The sequence below is a fragment of the Symphalangus syndactylus genome, chromosome 13 (assembly GCF_028878055.3).
Source record: "Symphalangus syndactylus isolate Jambi chromosome 13, NHGRI_mSymSyn1-v2.1_pri, whole genome shotgun sequence".
NCBI lineage: Eukaryota > Metazoa > Chordata > Mammalia > Primates > Hylobatidae > Symphalangus > Symphalangus syndactylus.
The window spans coordinates 30263149-30281598 of record NC_072435.2 but is presented as its reverse complement, the minus strand read 5'-3'; the positions used below and the strand labels follow the sequence as shown (position 1 = coordinate 30281598).

At 45.7% G+C, this 18450-nt stretch overlaps 1 protein-coding gene across 1 annotated transcript in view; it reads left to right on the top strand.

Moving 5' to 3' along the window:
- Window positions 1–3925: 3925 nt before the first annotated feature.
- Window positions 3926–18450, top strand: part of ELSPBP1 (epididymal sperm binding protein 1) — a 32853-nt gene continuing 18328 nt past the window's right edge. The window contains exons 1-2 of the mRNA XM_055235616.1: window positions 3926–4105; window positions 18041–18127. Coding sequence (XP_055091591.1) covers window positions 18058–18127 — 70 coding nt within the window. The 5' untranslated portion in view covers window positions 3926–4105; window positions 18041–18057. The remainder of the gene's footprint in view (window positions 4106–18040; window positions 18128–18450) is intronic.

Genomic DNA, 18450 nt, shown 5'->3' with positions numbered 1-18450 from the left:
TCCCCACCTCTTCTCCCACCTCCTCCTTCCCCTCTTCCCTTTCCTCCTCATCTTTCGTCTTTCATCCCCACCTTCTCCCTCCTTCCTTGCTCTTGCTCTGCGCCAAAGTTAAGCTATCTACCTTGCATAGGGAGAAATATAGAAAAAGAAATACTTAAAATAACAGACAGGGAAGATGCGGGCTGAGGAATTTCACGTCGTTTCCATGAAGAGAAGCATCAGGGAGCCCATGAGCAGTCCCAGGCCTACCGGTATCTCAGATCTTCCTGGTCTTGAGCCAGGGCTCAAGAATCCCCTGGAGAGGCCCAGGGAGGCTTCTTGGAAAAGCAGGTTTGCTTCCCTAATATAAGCACCTTTGTTGATGCTCCACAAAGCTTCAGTGTGGGCCACTGTTCTCTGGAGGCCCTTGGCGATTAACCTAATGGGCTGCAGATGGCTTTGAAGTTCTGAGGAATAAGCGGTGCAGCATTATGGACACCTACGTTTCCAACTACGAAATAAATAAATAAATAAAGTATCAAAAAAAGAAAAATCAGATTAATCATGAATTCTGAAACAGCGTGTTCTTAGCTACTGTTCCTTTTTTTTTTTTTTTTTTGAGACAGAATTTTGCTCTTGTTGCCTAGGCTGTAGTGCAATGGTGCAATCTTGGGTCACTGCAACCTCCGCCTCCCAGGTTCAAGCGATTCCCCTGCCTCACCCTCCCGAGTAAATGGGATTACAGAAGCCTGCCACCACGTCTGGCTAATTTTTGTATTTTTAGTAGAGACAGGGTTTCACCGTGTTGGTTAGGCTGATCTCGAACAAGGTGATCCACCCGCCTTGGCCTCCCAAAGTGCTGGGATTACAGGTGTGAGCCACCGCGCCCGGCCCTTAGTTACTATTCTTAGAAGAGGGGCTGGGCACAGTGGCTCACGTCTGCAATCCCAGTGCTTTGGGAGGTTAAGGTAGGGGGATTGTTTGCAACCAGGAGTTTGAGACCAGCCTGGGAAACATAATGAGACCCCCATCTCTACAAAAAAAAAAAAAAATTGACAAATTAGCTGAGCATGGTGGCATGTGCTTGTTGTCCCAGCACTTTGGGAGGTTGAGGCAGGAGGATTTTTGAGCCCAGGAGTTTGAGGCTGCCGTGAGCTATGATCGCACCACTGCACTCTAGCATGGGCAACAGAGTGAGACCCTGTCTCAGAAAAAAATTGTGGAAAACGGGCTATCTTTTCATCTCCATTTTTTTTTCCTCAGTAAGATGGAATCTCCTTTGGAAAAAAGTGGCAAAAGAAAGCCCTCCCCCCAACTAAACTGTCAAAAATGTCAACAACTGTCAAATTAGAAGCTCTTACGAAATAAAAGCCTGTCCAAGACTTTAAAAATACCTTTGAAGAATCCTAGTTTTTGGAAATGAATGACTCTTGCCTTCACTTGTTTCTAACTTTTTTTTTTCTTTTCTTTTCTTTTCTTTTCTTTTCTTTTCTTTTCTTTCTTTCTTTCTTTCTTTTTTTTTTTTAGATGGAGTCTTGCTCTGTTTCCCAGGCTGGAGTGCGGTAGCATGATCTCCGCTCACTGAAACCTCCACCTCCTGAGTTCAAGCGATTCTTCTGCCTCAGCCTCCCGAGTAGCTGGGACCACAAGCGTGTGCCCACAGACCCAGCTAATTTTTGTATTTTTAGTACAGATGGGGTTTCACCATGTTGGCCAGGACGGTCTTGAATTCCTGACCTCAGGTGATCCGCCAGCCTTGGTCTCCCAAAGTGCTGGGATTACAAGCATGAGCCACTGTGCCCAGCACCTCTTTCCTTCTTGTTTGAACATCTTTTACAGATCTTGACTATATTCTACAACATAATGGGTGGTCTCTGGCACACTGCCTTTTTGCTATTATTATTGATACTTTATGAAGACCAAGTGTGCTAAGACATTGTACATTTGCGGAGCCACCCATTCTCCCCTTTAACATCTTTGTTTCATGTCACTCATCACTGCATTGCGTGTCATCAGTTTCCCATTCTGCAAGTATTTCTTCAATCAGTTTCCCTTTATTATTAGCCATACGAGATGCAAAAATCCCTTAGCAGGTTAATGTGGGCTGGGCGCAGCGGCTTATGCCTGTAATCCCAGCACTTTGGAAGGCCGAGGTAGGTAGATCACCTGAGGCCAGGAATTCGACACTAGCCTGGCCAACCTGGTGAAACCATCTCTCCTAAAAAATACAAAAATTAGCTGGGTGTGGTGCCATGTGTCTGTGGTCCCAGCTACTTGGGAGGCTGAGGTAGGAGAATTGCTTGAACCCGGGAGGCAGAGGTTGCTGTGAGCTGAGATCATGCCACTGCACTGTAGCCTGGGTGACAAGGCGAAACTCCATCCTCTGACTCAACAAAAAAAGAAGAAGAAGAAGCAGGTTGATGGATGAAGAGAAAGAGAGGAAAACACACACACACACACACACACACACACACACACACATACATCAATATACAATGAGACATTCAAACAGAAAGACAGACACTGAACAAAACCCAAAGACAGAGAAAGGGCTTCAAAGAGGAAGGAAAAGGAGGCAAGGACAGAGGGAGAAAGAAAGAGGGAGTGGAGAGATGGTGAAAGAGAGACTGAGGAAGAGAGTGATGGGGAGGGCCAGAGAGACAGTCAGCAAAAAGAAGTGAAGGCAGAGACAGACAGAGAAGTCAGGGCAGAGGAGGCTGCCATGTGAGAAACCGCCAGCTTGCGAGCCTCTTATTCTGAAAACACCCAAGCCTGGGACATGAGGATGCAGCACCAAAGAATCAATAAAACAAAGAGCCCCAGACACCCTGGGTCAAACCGTGCTCTCCCCAACAATTTGCTGTATGAGGTGCAGTAAGTCCCTGAGCCCAGCTGTGCCTCGATTCCCTTATCTGTAAAACCAATGAGTCACACTAGGGTCAGCTGTAACATGTGGCCAACTCTGAAAGATCCCAAGAGAAGGCTTGTGGACTTCTTCACAAAATCCCAGGATGGTGGAGAATCATTTAAAAATGATAGCCTGTACTCCCAGCACTTTGCAGGGCTGAGGCAGGTGGATCACCTGAGGCCAGGGGTTCAAGACCAGCTTGGCCAACATGGTGAAACCCTGTCTCTATTAGAAATACAAAAATCAGCTGGGTGTGGTGGTGGGTACCTGTAATCCCAGCTACTCAGGAGGCTGAGGCAGGAGAATCACTTGAACCCAGGAGGCGGAGGTGACAGTGAGCCGAGATCACGGCTTTGTACTCCAGCCTGGATGACAGAGTGAGACCCTGTCTCAGAAATAAAATAATAAAATAAAATAAAATGACGTATTTCAGAAGGCTAGTTTCAATTATCCCATGCTTGCCTTTTCACTAGAAAATTCTAGGGCTTGGCCGGGCACGGTGGCTCATGCCTGTAATCCCAGCACTTTGGGAGGCTGAAGCGGCCAGATCACCTGAGGACGGGAGTTCGAGACCAACCTGACCAACATGGAGAAACCCCATCTCTACTAAAAGTGCAAAATTAGCGGGGCGTGGTGGCGCATGCCTGTAATCCCAGCTACTCAGGAGGCTGAGGCAGGAGAAAGGCTTGAACCCAGGAGGCGGAGGTTGTGGTGAGCCAAGATCACACCATTGCACTCCAGCCTGGGCAACAGAGCAAGATTCTATCTCAAAAAAAAAAAAAAAAAAAAAAAAAAAAGAAAGAAAAAGAAAAGAAAAGAAAATTGTAGCACTCTTTCATTGTTCAGCTGAAACCTCTCCAGCTCCTCATTGCTGAATTTCTGGGAACGTTCCCTCCTCTGTTTATTAATATTCTTGTCCCTGACCCCAGCCCCCGCAAGGCCCCGTCCATGTACACTTGACTGAATTTTATGGGCCTCGTGGATATGCGTAGGCTTATCTCCAGACATCATACATTAACCACAGCCGATCTCATCCAAACTGTCTTCTGACAGTAACCACTGATGAAGAACCCTCCTTTGAGAAGCTGCCGTTGTGTCCTACAGACAGGCTGGGGCCAAAGCCATTCAACCAATCCACAGATAATCCAGAGCTCTTGGGAGCAGAACCTTAAAGAGAGATCGTGGAGAGAGCTAGGGCCCAGAAGAACTCTCTCAAAGGTACATTTTGACCTGGAAACTTGGGAGGGTGTGAGAAGTGGGGTCTTGAGGCCCCCATAACAAAGAAGGAAGGTCTAGAGCATCATGGTGCACTAGAAATATAATGTGGGCCACATAAATCATTGTAAGTTTTATAGCAGAAGCACTTTAAAAAAGTAAGAAAAAATAAGTGCAATTTATTTTAATAATGTGTTTTGTGGAATCCATGGGTATCTAAACGATTATCATTTCAACACATAATGAATACAAATGATTATTAATGAGATACTTTACATTTTTTTCCTATACTTTGTCTTCAGAATCAATAAGTATTTTACGCTTACAACATAGAACAATTGGAACTTTCCCATTTCAAGTGCTCAAGAGCCAGAAGTAGCTGGCGGCTGCCATATTGGTTCTGGAAGGGGAAAGCCAGAGAAAGTAGGGAAGGGGGTCTTGTGGGTGAGGTCCTTTCTCTGTTAATAAACTCAAAGAAATGGGTTAAACCAGATTATATGAATGATGTAATGCTGAGGAAGGTTGCCTGAATCCCAAGTTTAGGGAAGAAACTGAAGAAAAGGGAACAAGTTACTTGTTAAGAGACTGGGTGAATTACTTATTAAATTCTTAGTAGTGGATTAAAATCTTCATGGTTCTATCAGTTTTTCACCATTTCTCCAAGGTAAGGCTTACTCTCCCTATTTTAGGAAAAAAGAAAGTTGAGATTCAAAAAGAGCTTACTGAGATCCTGTTCCTTCTCCCTCCAAAGGCAGCCTAAATATGTAATAGAAGAGGTGTGTGTCTGCGCTTAGAGGTGGAGGGAAGGCTTACACTGAAGTTTTGTTTCAGATCTGGGGTCATTTGCTGCTGAGAAGCAGGACTCATTATATTGAAGGTACACTATGCTTCAGTGACTTCACAGCCCCATGTGTGCCTGTAATTATCACAATGGCTCCTACAGTTGAGATTTTATCTCCACTAAACAGATAGGAATATTGACTTGGAGTCCAGAGAGGTGAAATGACCTGCCCAAGGCCACCCAGTTGAAACATGGAAGACGTAGGATTTGAACCCTGGTTTGTTGGGTGCTATTATCTTCTCACCACTCCACTGTGAAATTGTTTTGGCTTAAGAGAACGAGAGGGAAGAGGCTGTGGGCTAAGCTGCCTCTTGAGCACCCTATCAGTGCCTTAATACTACCAGTTGCGGCTGCCATTATTTTCCATGTTGGGTGGTAGATATTGGTGCCAATGTCTTATCTCTAGCTGTTTGAAGACAGCTATCATATCTGGTTCCTCTTGGTACCCACCACATTTCCTTCTAGATGATAGAGTTCTTGGATACTCATTGGATGGGTGGTGGATTGATGGAAGATTAGAGAATGAAGGGAAGGATGGGTGGATAGAAGAATGGATGAATGGTGAAAGAATGGATGGATGGAAGGATGAATGAGGAGTGGATGAATAAATCGAAGGATGGATGAGACGATTTATCTCTGATTGTTGAGGGCAGAAATCATGTATGGTTCCTTTTGGTACTTGACACAGTTTCTTATGGATGGTGGGTTTCTTAAATACTTATCGGATGAATGATTGATGGATGGATGATAAGGGGATGGATTGAGTGAATAACGGATGAATAGAAGGATAAATGAATGGATAGATGAGTGGATAGATAGATGGCTGGTGAAAGATGGACAAAAGGATGGGAGAATTGATGGATGGAAGAATGGGTGGAAGGATGAATGGGTGGATGAATTGATGGGTGGATGAATGGATGATGGAAGAAGATAGATGAAAAGATGGATAGATGGAGGAATGGATGTAAGAATGGGTGGAAGGATACATGGGTGGATGGGTGGATGGATGGATGGATGATGAAAGAATGGTTGGTAAAAGGATGGTTGATGGATAGATTCATGAGGGAATATTAACAATGAAGAGTATCATTAAGCAGGGAAAAAATTTCTCAGAAGGTAATATTTTCAGGAAAGTTTGAAAGCCAATAAATAACAAAAGTAAAAGAAGAGAATTAGAACATTCTCAAAATGTTTGCTTAATTAATTATTACTGCAGGTCTAGCATGGTGAATGAATGTTATCATCATCATCATTAATGGCCATCATTTATTGTGAATTATCTCTATAGCACACATTGTCTTAAGCATTTTGTATCTTTCATCTATTTCAATCCTCCCAACAACTCTATGAAGTAGATCTGCTTATTAGCATCCCCATTTTATAGACGGGTAAGCTGTGAAGTACCTTATTAAATGTCACTCTGCTGGGCACCAGTGAAACATCCACACAGGCTTTTAATCACTGGAATGCCAGTGGAATTGGAATGCCAACACCAAGAGGCCCCTGGCACCGCACCTTGCTCTATAGATGTTCAATAAATTTGGTAAGTCAATAACTACCCCATAAAATTAATCCATTCCTAAGACAGCCATCTCATTGTTGTAGATTTTTCATTTTGTGATTTTAAACTGCCTCCTATTGCTTTACCCAGGATGTTCTATCTTTTTTAAAAACCATTTTAACTCTGCATGTTTTCATGTGAGTTATGTGCATGCATATACCTGTATATGTGCACATATGATGTGTGTATATTATGTATACATATATACACATCTATAATGTATACAGGCATGTGCACGTATACATATACACACATTATGTATGTGCATAGATATACATGTATAATTACTGTTTTTAAAATGTTTTATTGATACACAACAATTGTATATATCTATTGAGGTACATGTGATTTTTTTTCTTTTCCTTATTTATTTATTTAATAGACATGGTGTCCCACTATGTTGTCCAGGCTGGTCTCAAATTCCTGGTCTCAAGTAATCCTCCCACCTCAGCCTCCCAAAGTGCTGGGATTACAGGTGTGAGCCACTGATGTGATATTTTGATACATGCATACAATGTGTAATGATCAAATCAGGGTATTTAGGATATCCATTACTTCCAACATTTATCATTTCTTTGTGTTGGGAATATTGCAACTCTTCTCTTCTAGGTATATACAAAATTAAATCGTTTTTAAAGACATTAAGTCACACATCTGTAATAAAAACTTAATTGGAAAGAAGTCTCCTATTTACCCCTGGTTCCCACTTCCAGAGGTGATTGATATCAGTGGCTTCTCACATGCCCGCTCAGGAAAACACTCTGTGCATGTATGTGCATGGGGAACACAGATGCAGTGCCTTGCTGAGAACTACAAGGCTCTGATTTAGGTTTGCGAGTGTCACCATCTTTTCGTTCCTCTGCACTTATCCCAAAATTGGTAGTCAGCAGCTTCCAGTAAAATCTCAGGGATGGCCTGGGCGCGGTAGCTCACGCCTGTAATCCCAGCACTTCAGGAGGCTGAGGTGTGTGGATCGTGAGGTCTGGAGTTCAAGATCAGCCTGGCCAAGATGGTGAAACCCCTTCTCTTCTAAAAACACAAAAATCAGCCGGGTGCAGTGGCAGGCGCCTGTAATCCCAGCTACTTGGGAGGCTGAGGCAGGAGAATCGCTTGAACCGGGGGGCAGAGGTTGCAGTGAGCTGAGATCATGCCGCTACACTCTATACACTCTAGCCTGGGTGGCAGAGTGAGACTCCGTCTCAAAAAAAAAAAAAGATCAATCAATCAATTAATTTCAGGGATTAGGCGAATGAGCCCGGGCCTGAGCATTAAGAGACAAAATGGCAGAGTCTGACCTTTCGGGGGACATTTCACTGGAAAGGGAAGAAAGTCTCAGACGAGCTTGTGTACAATTCCAGTAAACACACTGCGCATGCTCACCTCCCAAGCCTAAAGGAGGCACTGCGCATGCAGGAGGCCCACCCTAAGGGGAAAAATGAAGGGTCCAGCCATGTGGCCCTCCCTTCTATGTGTCAGAACATGTCACGCTGTTTCCCACATCAGCAGCTTTGCCCTCACTGATCCCTCTGCCTGGAATGCTTGTTCTTCAGACTGTGTGTGGCTGACTGTAGGTTTTGGTTCAAATCTCACCTGCTCAGAGAGCCCTTCCCTGACTATCTAAAGGAGACATCTGTCAGGCACTATCGTTTACACTCCCCTGTGTTTTATTTTTTTTCATTGCACTTTTGATATTCTGAAATGATTTTGGTTTTGTTTACTGTGGTAGAATACACGTAAGATTATGATTTTAACTATTTTCAAGTGCACAATTTGGTGGCCATAAGTACATTCACAATGTTGCACCATCTTCACCATTATCTATTCCCAGGAACTTGTCACCACCCCAAACTGAAAGCCTCATTTCTTTTTTTTTTTTTTTTTTGAGACCGAGTCTCGCTCTGCCACACAGGCTGGAATGCAGTGGTGTGATCTCGGCTCACAGCAGCCTCCGCCTCCTGGCTTCAAAAGATTCTTGTGCCTTAGTCTATGGAATAGTTGGGATTACAGGCATGTGTCAGCATGCCCGGCTAATTTTTGTATTTTTAGTAGAGATGGGGTTTCACCATGTTGGCCAGGCTGGTCTTGAACTCCTGGCCTCGAGTGATCCACCCACCTCGGCATCCCAAAGTGCTGGGATTACAGGGGTGAGCCACCACGACTGGTCAGAAAACCTCATCTGTATTTTGTCTTTCCCACCCTAGTAAAATATTAGCCTCATGCAAGAAGGTATTTCACCTGTCCAGTCTACCGACAACTCCGCATAGTAGGAGGAACACAACAAATATTTATCACATAAGCAAGTGAATTTTTTTTTTTTAGGAAATGGGGTCTTGCTCTGTCATTCAGGCTGGAGTGCAGTGGTGCAATCATAGCTCACTGCAGCCTCAATATCCTGGGCTCAAGTGATCCTTCCACCTCAGCCTCCTGAGTAGCTGGGACTACAGGTGTGCACCATCTTGCTCGGCTAATTTTTAATATTTTTTAGAGATGGGGGGGGTCTCCCTATGTTGCCCAGGCTGGTCTTGAACTCCTGAACACAAGTGATCCTCCCATCTTGGCCTCCCAAAGTGCTGGGATTACAGGCCTGAGCTGTCACGCCCAGCCCATGTTTACCATGATTATTTGTTGAGCACTCAGCATGTGCCAAGAACTCTGCTTACATTGTGTCATTTCATTCTTTCCCCACCCCTCCTCGGCTGCCCCCCACCCCGCACTACCCTGCCCCCGACTCCCGCAGTTGGAATCTCACTCTGTCGCCCAGGCTGGAATGCAGTGAGCTGAGACTGGTGGGATCTTGGCTCACTGCAACCTCTGCCTCCTGGGTTCAAGCGATTCTCCTGCCTCAGCCTCCTGAGTAGCTGGGATTACAGGCATGCACCACCACGCCCAGCTAATTTTTGTATTTTTAGTAGAGACGTGGTTTCACCATGTTGGTCAGGCTGGTCTCGAACTCCTGACCTTGTGATCCGCCCACCTTGGCCTCCCAAAGTCATTTGGGATTACAGTCATTTCATTCTTAAACAATCCTATGGGATAGATTTCAGCTGTCTCATATATAGAAAAGAGCTGAGAGTCAAATACATTCCATAACACTCTGAAGGTCACACGGATGAGCAGAAATTCGTATACAGGCCACCCTTTTCCGAAGCCACAACCACGTACGTATTTGTCGATTGTGGAGGTGAGGACTCCCAGCTGTGCGTGTGTCCCATGGAGCCACACAGCTGGCTTGAGAGGGATCCTAAGGTTAGACACCTTTGCTCTGTACCTCTTCCAGGATGGCTGATTCACATGGGACAGTGATAATGAAAATGATAACGATTAATATTTACAAAGCACGTTTTATGTGGCAGGCAGGGTTTTCAGCTCTCTGTGTGTGCATTAGTTTCCTGCAGCGGCTGTAGCAAATCCCCACACACCTAACCAACTTAACACAAACTTGTTCTCTTACAGTTCTGTAAGTCAGTCTCACTGGGGCTAAGATCAGGGTATCAGCCAGGCTGCGTTCCTTCTGGAGGCTGTAGGGGAGAATCTGCTTCCTGGCTTCTTCCAGCTTCTAAAGGCCGCCTGCATTCTTTGGCTTGTGGCCTCTTCCTGGCATAACTCTAACCTCTGCTTTCTGTTGTCAGTCACACCTGGTTTTCTGACTCTCCTGCCTCTCTATCTTTTTTTTTTTTTTTTTGAAATGGAGTCTCACTCTGTCGCCAGGCTGGAGTGTGGTGGTGCAATCTCGGCTCACTGAAGCCTCTGACTCCCAGGTTCAAGCAATTCTCCTGCCTCAGCCTCCTGAGTAGCTGGGATTACACCACACCCAGTTAATTAATTAATTTATTTATTTATTTATTTATTTTTTAGTAGAGACAGGGTTTCACCATGTTGGCCAGCATGGTCTCAATCTCCTGACCTCATGATCCTTGTGATCTGCCCGCCTCGGCCTCCCACCACCTCTCTTTTATAAGGGCCCTTTTGATGACTTTGGGTCCATCTGGGGAATTCTGAATCATCTTCCCATCTCAAGATCCTTAGCTTTATGACATCTGCAAAGTCTTCCACACTCCTTTTTTTTGAAACGGGGTCTGGCTCTGTCACCCAGGCTGGATCATAGCTCACGGCAGCCTCAAACCCCTGGGTGTAAGTGATTCTCCTGCCTCAGCCTCTTGAGTAGACAGGACTGCAGTCATGTGCCACCACGCTAGATTTTTTTTTTTTTTTCTAAAGATTGTTTGTAGATAGGGTCTCACTGTGTTGCCCAGGCCAGTGTCGACCTCCTGGGCTCAACCAGTCCTCCTGCCTCAGCCTCTTGAATAGCTAGGACTGCAGGCATGTGCCACCATGCTGGCTATTATTTTTTTTTTAATTTTAAGATTTTTTGTAGATACGAGGTCTCACTATGTTGCCCAGGCTGATCTCAAACTCCTGGGCTTGAGTGATCCTCCTGCTTCAGCTTCCCAAAGTGCTGGGATGACAAGTATGAGCTACCATGACTGGCCTGCAAAGTCCATTTTACCATGCAACCTAGCATACTCACGGACTCTAGGAATTAGGACATGGATAGATTTGTGTTGAGTGGGCATTATTCTACCCACCAAGCTTCTATGAACGACACTAACATTCTGTAACAGCAACAGTGATCACCATCCCTTCCACTGTATGGATGAGGACTGAGACCCAGGAAACTCAGTATTTTGTTGGGGTCACAAAGGTAGTAAGAGGACAGCATGGAAACCCAGGCGGTTGGGCTCCAGGGCAGGCTCTTTCTGGCGTTATAATCTTCTTCCTGTCTGGATCTTAGCATCTAAGCCAAAAATTATTCATTGAATTTGAATCTTGGGGAGAAGGGTCAAAATGAAAGCTTGAGGTTAATGAACAAATTAAGGTGTAGGAATTGGGGTTTGGGGCCAGGCAGGAATATAAGCCTGATGCTGCAGGTAGTCAAAGTTTTAGAGGAGGTGGCAAAATTTGTCTCTCCTCCATTTCCATAAATAGTAATTAAAAAACATCTCGCTTGTGCCGGGTGCAGTGGCTCATGCCCGTAATCCCAGCACTTTGGGAGGCCCAGGTGAGCGGATCACTTGGGGTCAGGAGTCCGAAACCAACCTGGCCAACACGGTGAAACCGTGTCTCTACTAAAAAGACAAAAAATTAGCTGAGTGTGATGGCTCATGCTTGTAATCTCAGCGACTCGGGAGGCCGAGGCAGGGGAATTGCTTGAACCGGGGAGGCGGAGGTTGCAGTGAGTTAAGATCGTGCCACTGCACTCCAGCTTGGGGCGCAGAGCAAGACTTCATCTCAAAAACAAACAAACAAACAAACAAACAAAAAATCTAGCTTGTATGCTGTCTCCATAAATACTAATGAAAATATCTGGCTTGTATGCCCCCTCTGACATTTACCCAGTGCTTTCCAGCATCTGCTGCATGTGTAAGATCCGAAGGTGGAGTTTCTTCTCCCTCGTCTGATGATTGGAAAAACTACCCCCATATTTGCCTGTGGTTTGACTCCAAAGCCACAGCAACCCTTTTTCCGACCAGCCAAGAAACAGTGGCGGTGGCAGGATGCTGGTCCCAACCACCCCAGGGCTCAGAACAGAGGGTTCTCCAAGCATCTGAACCTGCCAGTGCCCAAAGCATAACTTGGTCCTCACCTGGATGTTCCAGACGAGACGTGGGTGTCTGGCTATTAGGGCTTGTTTTATAGTTGAATAATTATTTTGAATGGCCCCTAAAATATTTTCTATGAATATCCATAACTTGGTCTGTGCAGAGTCATAAACCTTCCAGACCATCAGTTGCTACCAATTCTTCGAATTTGCCCAGAACTCTTTATTGCACAAGGAAGCAAGCCATGCAAATAGCTGGGGATGGAGGGATCATCCCTGGCCAAGAGAAGAGCGAGTGCAAAGGCCTTGAGGTGGCTTCTGCAGGAAACAACTAAAAGGCAGATCGAGGGAGGGGAAGGAAGATAAGAAATGAGCTTTGCGGGAAGGCATGGTATGGACTATGGATTGTATTCTAAAGGTGATGGAGGATTTTGAATTAATAAATGCCACCCCTCCTCACTTTTTTTTTTTTTGATGGAGTCTCTCTCTGTCACCCAGGCTGGAGTGCAGTGGCATGATCTCAGCTCACTGCAACCTCCGCCTCCTGGGTTCAAGCGATTCTTCTGCCTCAGCCTCCTGAGTAGCTGGGACTACAGGCACCTGCCACCATGCCCAGCTATTTTTTTTTTTTTTTTTGTATTTTTAGTAAAGATGGGGTTTCACCATGTTGGCCAGGCTGGTCTCGAACACCTGACCTCAGATGCTCACCTCATCCTCCCAAAGTGCTGGAATTATAGGCGTGAGCTACCATGCCTGGCCCACGCCTCCTCACTTTAACCCCTTCCGTGGTTTCTGGTTGCTTCTATTCTATTCTATTCTATTCTATTCTATTCTATTCTATTCTATTCTATTCTATTCTCTTTTGAGACAGAGTCTTGCTCTGTTGCCCAGGCTGGAGTGCAGTGGTATGATCTCGGCTCACTGCAATCTCCGCCTCCTGGGTTCAAGCAATTTTCCTGGCTCAGCCTCCTGAGTAGCTGGAATTACAGGCACGCACCACCATGTGGAGGGAATTTTTGTGCTTTTAGCAGAGATGAGGATTTACCATGTTGACCAGGCTGGTCATGAACTCCTGACCTCAGGTGATCTGCCCGCCTCAGCCTCCCAAGGTGCTGGGATTACAGGCATGAGCCACCACACCCGGCCTTCTGGTTGCATTTAGAATCTGAGGGAGGCTCTACAGGATCGGGTCCCATCCACCTCACCATGCATCTCTGTGGCCTTGCTTCTCCTCACTTTTTGTAGAGACGAGGTGTCACTGTGTGGCCGAGGCTGGTCTGAAACTCCTAAGCTTAAGCCATCCTCCTGCTTAGCCTCCCAAAACACTGGGATTATAGGCATGAGCCACTGTGCCTAGCCTGGGCCCTAGCCATGCGGGTCCCACTTGCTTCTTGAGCATAACTAGCTTTTTCCATCTCAGGCCCTTTCCACATCGGCTTCTCCTGCCTGGATGCACCCCCCACCCCCATACCTCCAGCTCCTCTCACGTCTCCCTCCTCCATCTGTTCCTCCAGGTGTCAGCTTACCTGTCATTTCTCAGAGGACCCTCCCCTGACCTCTCAATCAAAAGTGACCTTGTCCTAGTTATTCCTGAGACTCGCCCACAGCAATGATCACAGCAAAGAGTTGTATTTGTTCTGGTTTCTTCGCCTCATGTCTGTCTCCTTGGTAGACTCAGCCCCACGAAGGCAGGGCCTATGCCTGCTGCATGCTCACCGTGTAGCCCTGGCCCCACATCTTGTAAATGCTCAATAAATACTCATTGCTGAGTGGATGCATAAAGCATGCGTCAGGAAAGGGCCCATCCTGGGCACAGTGGCTCATGCCCGTAATCCCAGTGCTTAGGAGGCTGAGCAGGAGGATGGCTTGGGCTCGAGAGTTTGAGACCAGCCTGGGCAACATAGCAAGACCTCGTCTCCACAAACAATAATAATAGTTTAAAAATTAACTGGGTGTGGTGACGTGTGCCTGTAGTCCCAGCTACTTGGGAGGCTGAGGTGGGAATTTCACTTGATGGGAGATGGAGGGTGTAGTGAGCCATGATGGCGCCACTGCACTGCAGCCTGGGGGACAGGGCAAGACCTTGTCTCAAAAAAAAAAAAAGGCCAGGCGCGGTGGCTCACGCCTGTAATCCCAGCACCTCGGGAGGCCGAGGCAGGCGGATCACGAGGTAAGGAGATCAAGACCATCCTGGCTAACATGGTGAAACCCCGTCTCTACTAAAAATACAAAACATTAGCTGGGTGTGGTGGCGGGCACCTGTGGTCCCAGCTACTCGGGAGGCTGAGGCAGGGGAATGGCGTGAACCCGGGAGGCAGAGCTTACAGTGAGCGGAGATCATGCCACTGCACTCCAGCCTGGGAGACAGAGCAAGACTCCATCTCAAAAAAAAAAAAAAAAAAGAAAGAAAAAGAAAAAACAAAAAGAGAAAAAGAGCTTAGCCTTGTAGAGGAGAGAGGCTGGAGGCTCCGTATCAGTGAGGGAACAAGACAATAGTTGAATAGTTGAGAAGAGAGATGAAAAAGGCCTTCCTTTAGTCTGTAACAGCAGAGGCAGGAAAAGCGGATAGATTCAAGAGCTTCAGAAAGTAGAACCAACTGACTGATAGAACACAGCAAGAGACAGCGACAGCAGATCTACACTGGGGGCTACAACTCAGGTGGTTGGGAAGAACATAGTGCAATTAAATGAAGTAACATGGGGGAAGGATAACATACTTTGGGCTGTATCTCAAAAGCCAAAGCTTGGAATTTGAGATGCTTGAAAGACATCTAGGTGGACATGTCTGGGAGGCAGTTGAAAATACAGTTCTGGCTCTCAGAAGTGAAACAATACTATATGAACAATACTATTTTGGATAATATTTATGAGTTCTTAGCACATGTCCAGTCCTGTGTTAAGCCTGGAGGCAGCACTGTACATTGGTTAAGAGCTCAAATACTCTGAGTCAGATTGTTGGGGTTCACCTGCAAGCTCCCCAACTTACATGATCTGTAACCCTCAGCAAGGTGCTTAAGCTTACTGTGCCCCATCTGTGCATATCTGGGGTAGTAATGGTACCTACCACGTTGGGCTACTTCCTATCAGGATTAGAGTGAATTTAGAATAGTGTGTAGCACTCAATGAATTTTATCTGTTTTTTTGTTTTGTTTTGTGTTTTGAGACACAGCCTTGCTGTATCGCCCAGGCTTGAGTGCAGTGGTGCAATCATAGTGCACTGCAGCCTCGACCTCCTGGGCTCCAGTGATCCTCCCACCTCAGCCTCTTGAGTAGCTGGGACTACAGGCACGCACCACCATGCAAGGCTATTTTTTTTTTTTATTTTTGTGGAGATGAGGTCTCGCTATGTTGTCCAGGCTGATCTCAAACTCCTGGCCTCAAGCAATCCTCCCATCTTGGCCTCCCAAATCTGTTATATTTTTATGATTGTCATTAATCGTCATAACAAGGCTGAGTGGTAGATAGGATTAGTATCCGCATGTTTTGACATGATGAAACTGAGGCTTAGAAAATGTAAGGTCGGGCACAGTGGCTTACACCTGTAACCCCAGCACTTTAAAAGGCCAAGACGGGTGGATCATTTGAGGTCAGGAGTTTGAGACCAGCCTGGCCAAGGTGGTGAAACCCTGTCTCTACTAAAAATACAGAAATTAGCCAGGCTTGGTGGCACATGCCTGTACTCCCAGCTACTTGGGAGGCTGAGGCAGGAGAATCGCTTGAGCCTGGGAGATGGAGGTTGCCGTGAGATGAGATGGCGCCACTGCACTCCAGTCTGGGTGACAGAGTGAGACCCTGTCTCAGAAAAAAAAAAAAAAAAAAAAAAATTTTAAGTAATTTTCCAGAAGTCACCAAGCTGGCAAACGGTGGAGCTGGGATTTGAACCTGACTCATTCATCCTTCACTGTCAGGTCTAAGTCCTGACTCTGAGCCACTAGCCAAAGAGAATTAGAGTCCTTCACAAATAGTGAATGTGACATCACTCAGAAAAAGCCTGTTTGAGGCATGGTGCTGAGGTTAAGAGTAAATGCTTCAAGGAAGAATAACAAGAAAAAGGGAGAAAGACGCTTTCATCTGTAGCAGGAGAGCCAAGCACTGTTGAGAGAGGAAAAAAGTGTTGTGTGGCTCAGATACTCAGTGGTGCCACCTACCTGTGGGAGGACTTTAATCAGTAACTGGGATTTTGATTCCTGGCGGTATCTGAATTTGTTGCTAAAAGTTGGTTCCATCTGATGTCTTTCCGAGCTATCCTGACCTTGGCTTTAATAATTCATAAATGCCACTAACAATCAACAAGTAAAAAGCATTTTCACATCAAGGTCTAATTGGACCCTCGTGGCCACCCAGAGACACAGGAATGACTAAATACATTCTGCAGATGAGGAAACAAAGGCTCATAGAGGGGAAGGGGTTTACGTTGCCTAAGAACTCCGACACTGGTGTAGACAGGTCCGCGTTGACTCTGAGATATGTCACGTACCAGCTGTGGTCCTTTGGTAAGTTACTTAACCTCCCAAGCCTCAGTTTCCCTTTTCTGTGAAGTGGAGATGATCATGCCTACCCTTAGATTTTTAGGAGCAAATTGGACTGTGGATACAAAGCTTAGGACATCCGGTATACAGTAAGCAGTCAATAATTGGGGGCCAGCCATAGAAGCGGTAATAGTAGCTGAGCCTCAAGTCAAATCCAGACCACCAATTCCAAACTGTGGGTTCTTGTTGCTGCTGAGAATGGCATGGTCGCCTGTCGTCAAGGAAACAACACAAAGGAAAATAGAGCTAGCAATAATTATGGTTGATGAGGATGGTAAATGCTAATCACTGAAGGACTTTCGTATCCAGCTAAGGAGATGAGTGTGATTCATGGGGAGGATTTAAGGCTATTGGTAAGGTTCCAACAATGAGAAGAGCCTTTGCAGTGGTTAATATGGGTTAGAACCCAGACCCTGCCCTTTCCTCCCTGGGTAACCAATCCAGGTCTGAGTGTTAGTTTCTGCATCTGTAAAATGGGGATTAAAACATGTATTACTTGATTTATGAAAGCCAAGTGACATAAAGTGTGTCGAACATCGAGCCTGGAGTATAGTAAGTGTTCAATAAGTGTTTCATTTTTTTTCTTTCCATCACACTTTCCTAAGGACAGTACATGACAGTAGAGTCACACATTGCTTAACGGCAGGAATACATTCTGAGAAGTGCATTGTTAGGCAATTTTGTCCTTGTGTGAGCGTCATAGAGTGTACTCACACAAACCTAGATGGCAGAGCCCGCTACACACCTGGGCTATATGGTACAGCCTGTGCTTCCAGGCTACAAACATGTACATACACACATGTAGAAACACATATGTGTGTGTCTCTAAAAATACACACACATATAACACACAAGTAGAAACACACACATATCACACACATATGTAGAAACATGTGTGTGATATACGTGTGACACATGTAGAAACACACACACATCACACACGTGTAGAAACATATATGTGTGTGTGTGTGTGATGTGTGTGTGTGTGTGTGTGTGTGTGTGTATTTAGAGACAGGGTCTCACTCTGTTACCGAGGCTATAGTACAGTGGCACAATCATAGCTCACTGCAGCCTTGACCTCCTGGGCTCAAGCGATCCTCTTGCCTCAGCCTCCTGAATAGCTGGGACCACAGGCATACACCACCATGCCTGGCTAATTTAAATGAAAATTTTGTAGAGATGGGGTCTCACTATGTTGCCCAGGCTGGTCTTGAACTTCTGGCTTTAAGTGATCCTTTGTCTTGGTCTCCCAAAATGCTGGGATTACAGATATGAGCTACCATGCCTGATCTATTTTTTAAGTTACTGTGGATAGAAAGAAAAATGGCATGTATGACGTCAAGTCTAGGAGCTAGTGGGAAGAGGAAGGGGACTTGTGGGATGAAAATTTTTGTCGTCTTTTCCAGAGAGAAGAGGGCAGCCAAGATGACCCGATGTTCCAGTTACCTGTTGGGATGGACGACCTTCCTTCTCTATTCCTATGAGTCAAGTGGAGGTGAGGACACTCAAAATGATGGGGAGGATTTAGAAGCTGGAAAAGAATGAATGGGGCAAAGCAAAGATTCCTGGAACTAAGTAGGGAGGAGATGGCTTAGCAAAAATCTCAGAAGAAGCTGGGCACGGTGGCTCACACTTGTAATCCCAGCACTTTGGGAGGCCAAGGCGGGCAGATCACTTGAGGTCAGGAGTTCCAGAGCAGCCTGGCCAACATGGTGAAACCCCGTCTCTACTAAAAATACAAAAATTAGCCAGGCATGGTGGTGGGCACCTGTAATCCCAGCTACTCAGGAGGCTGAGGGAGGAGAATCGCTTGAACCC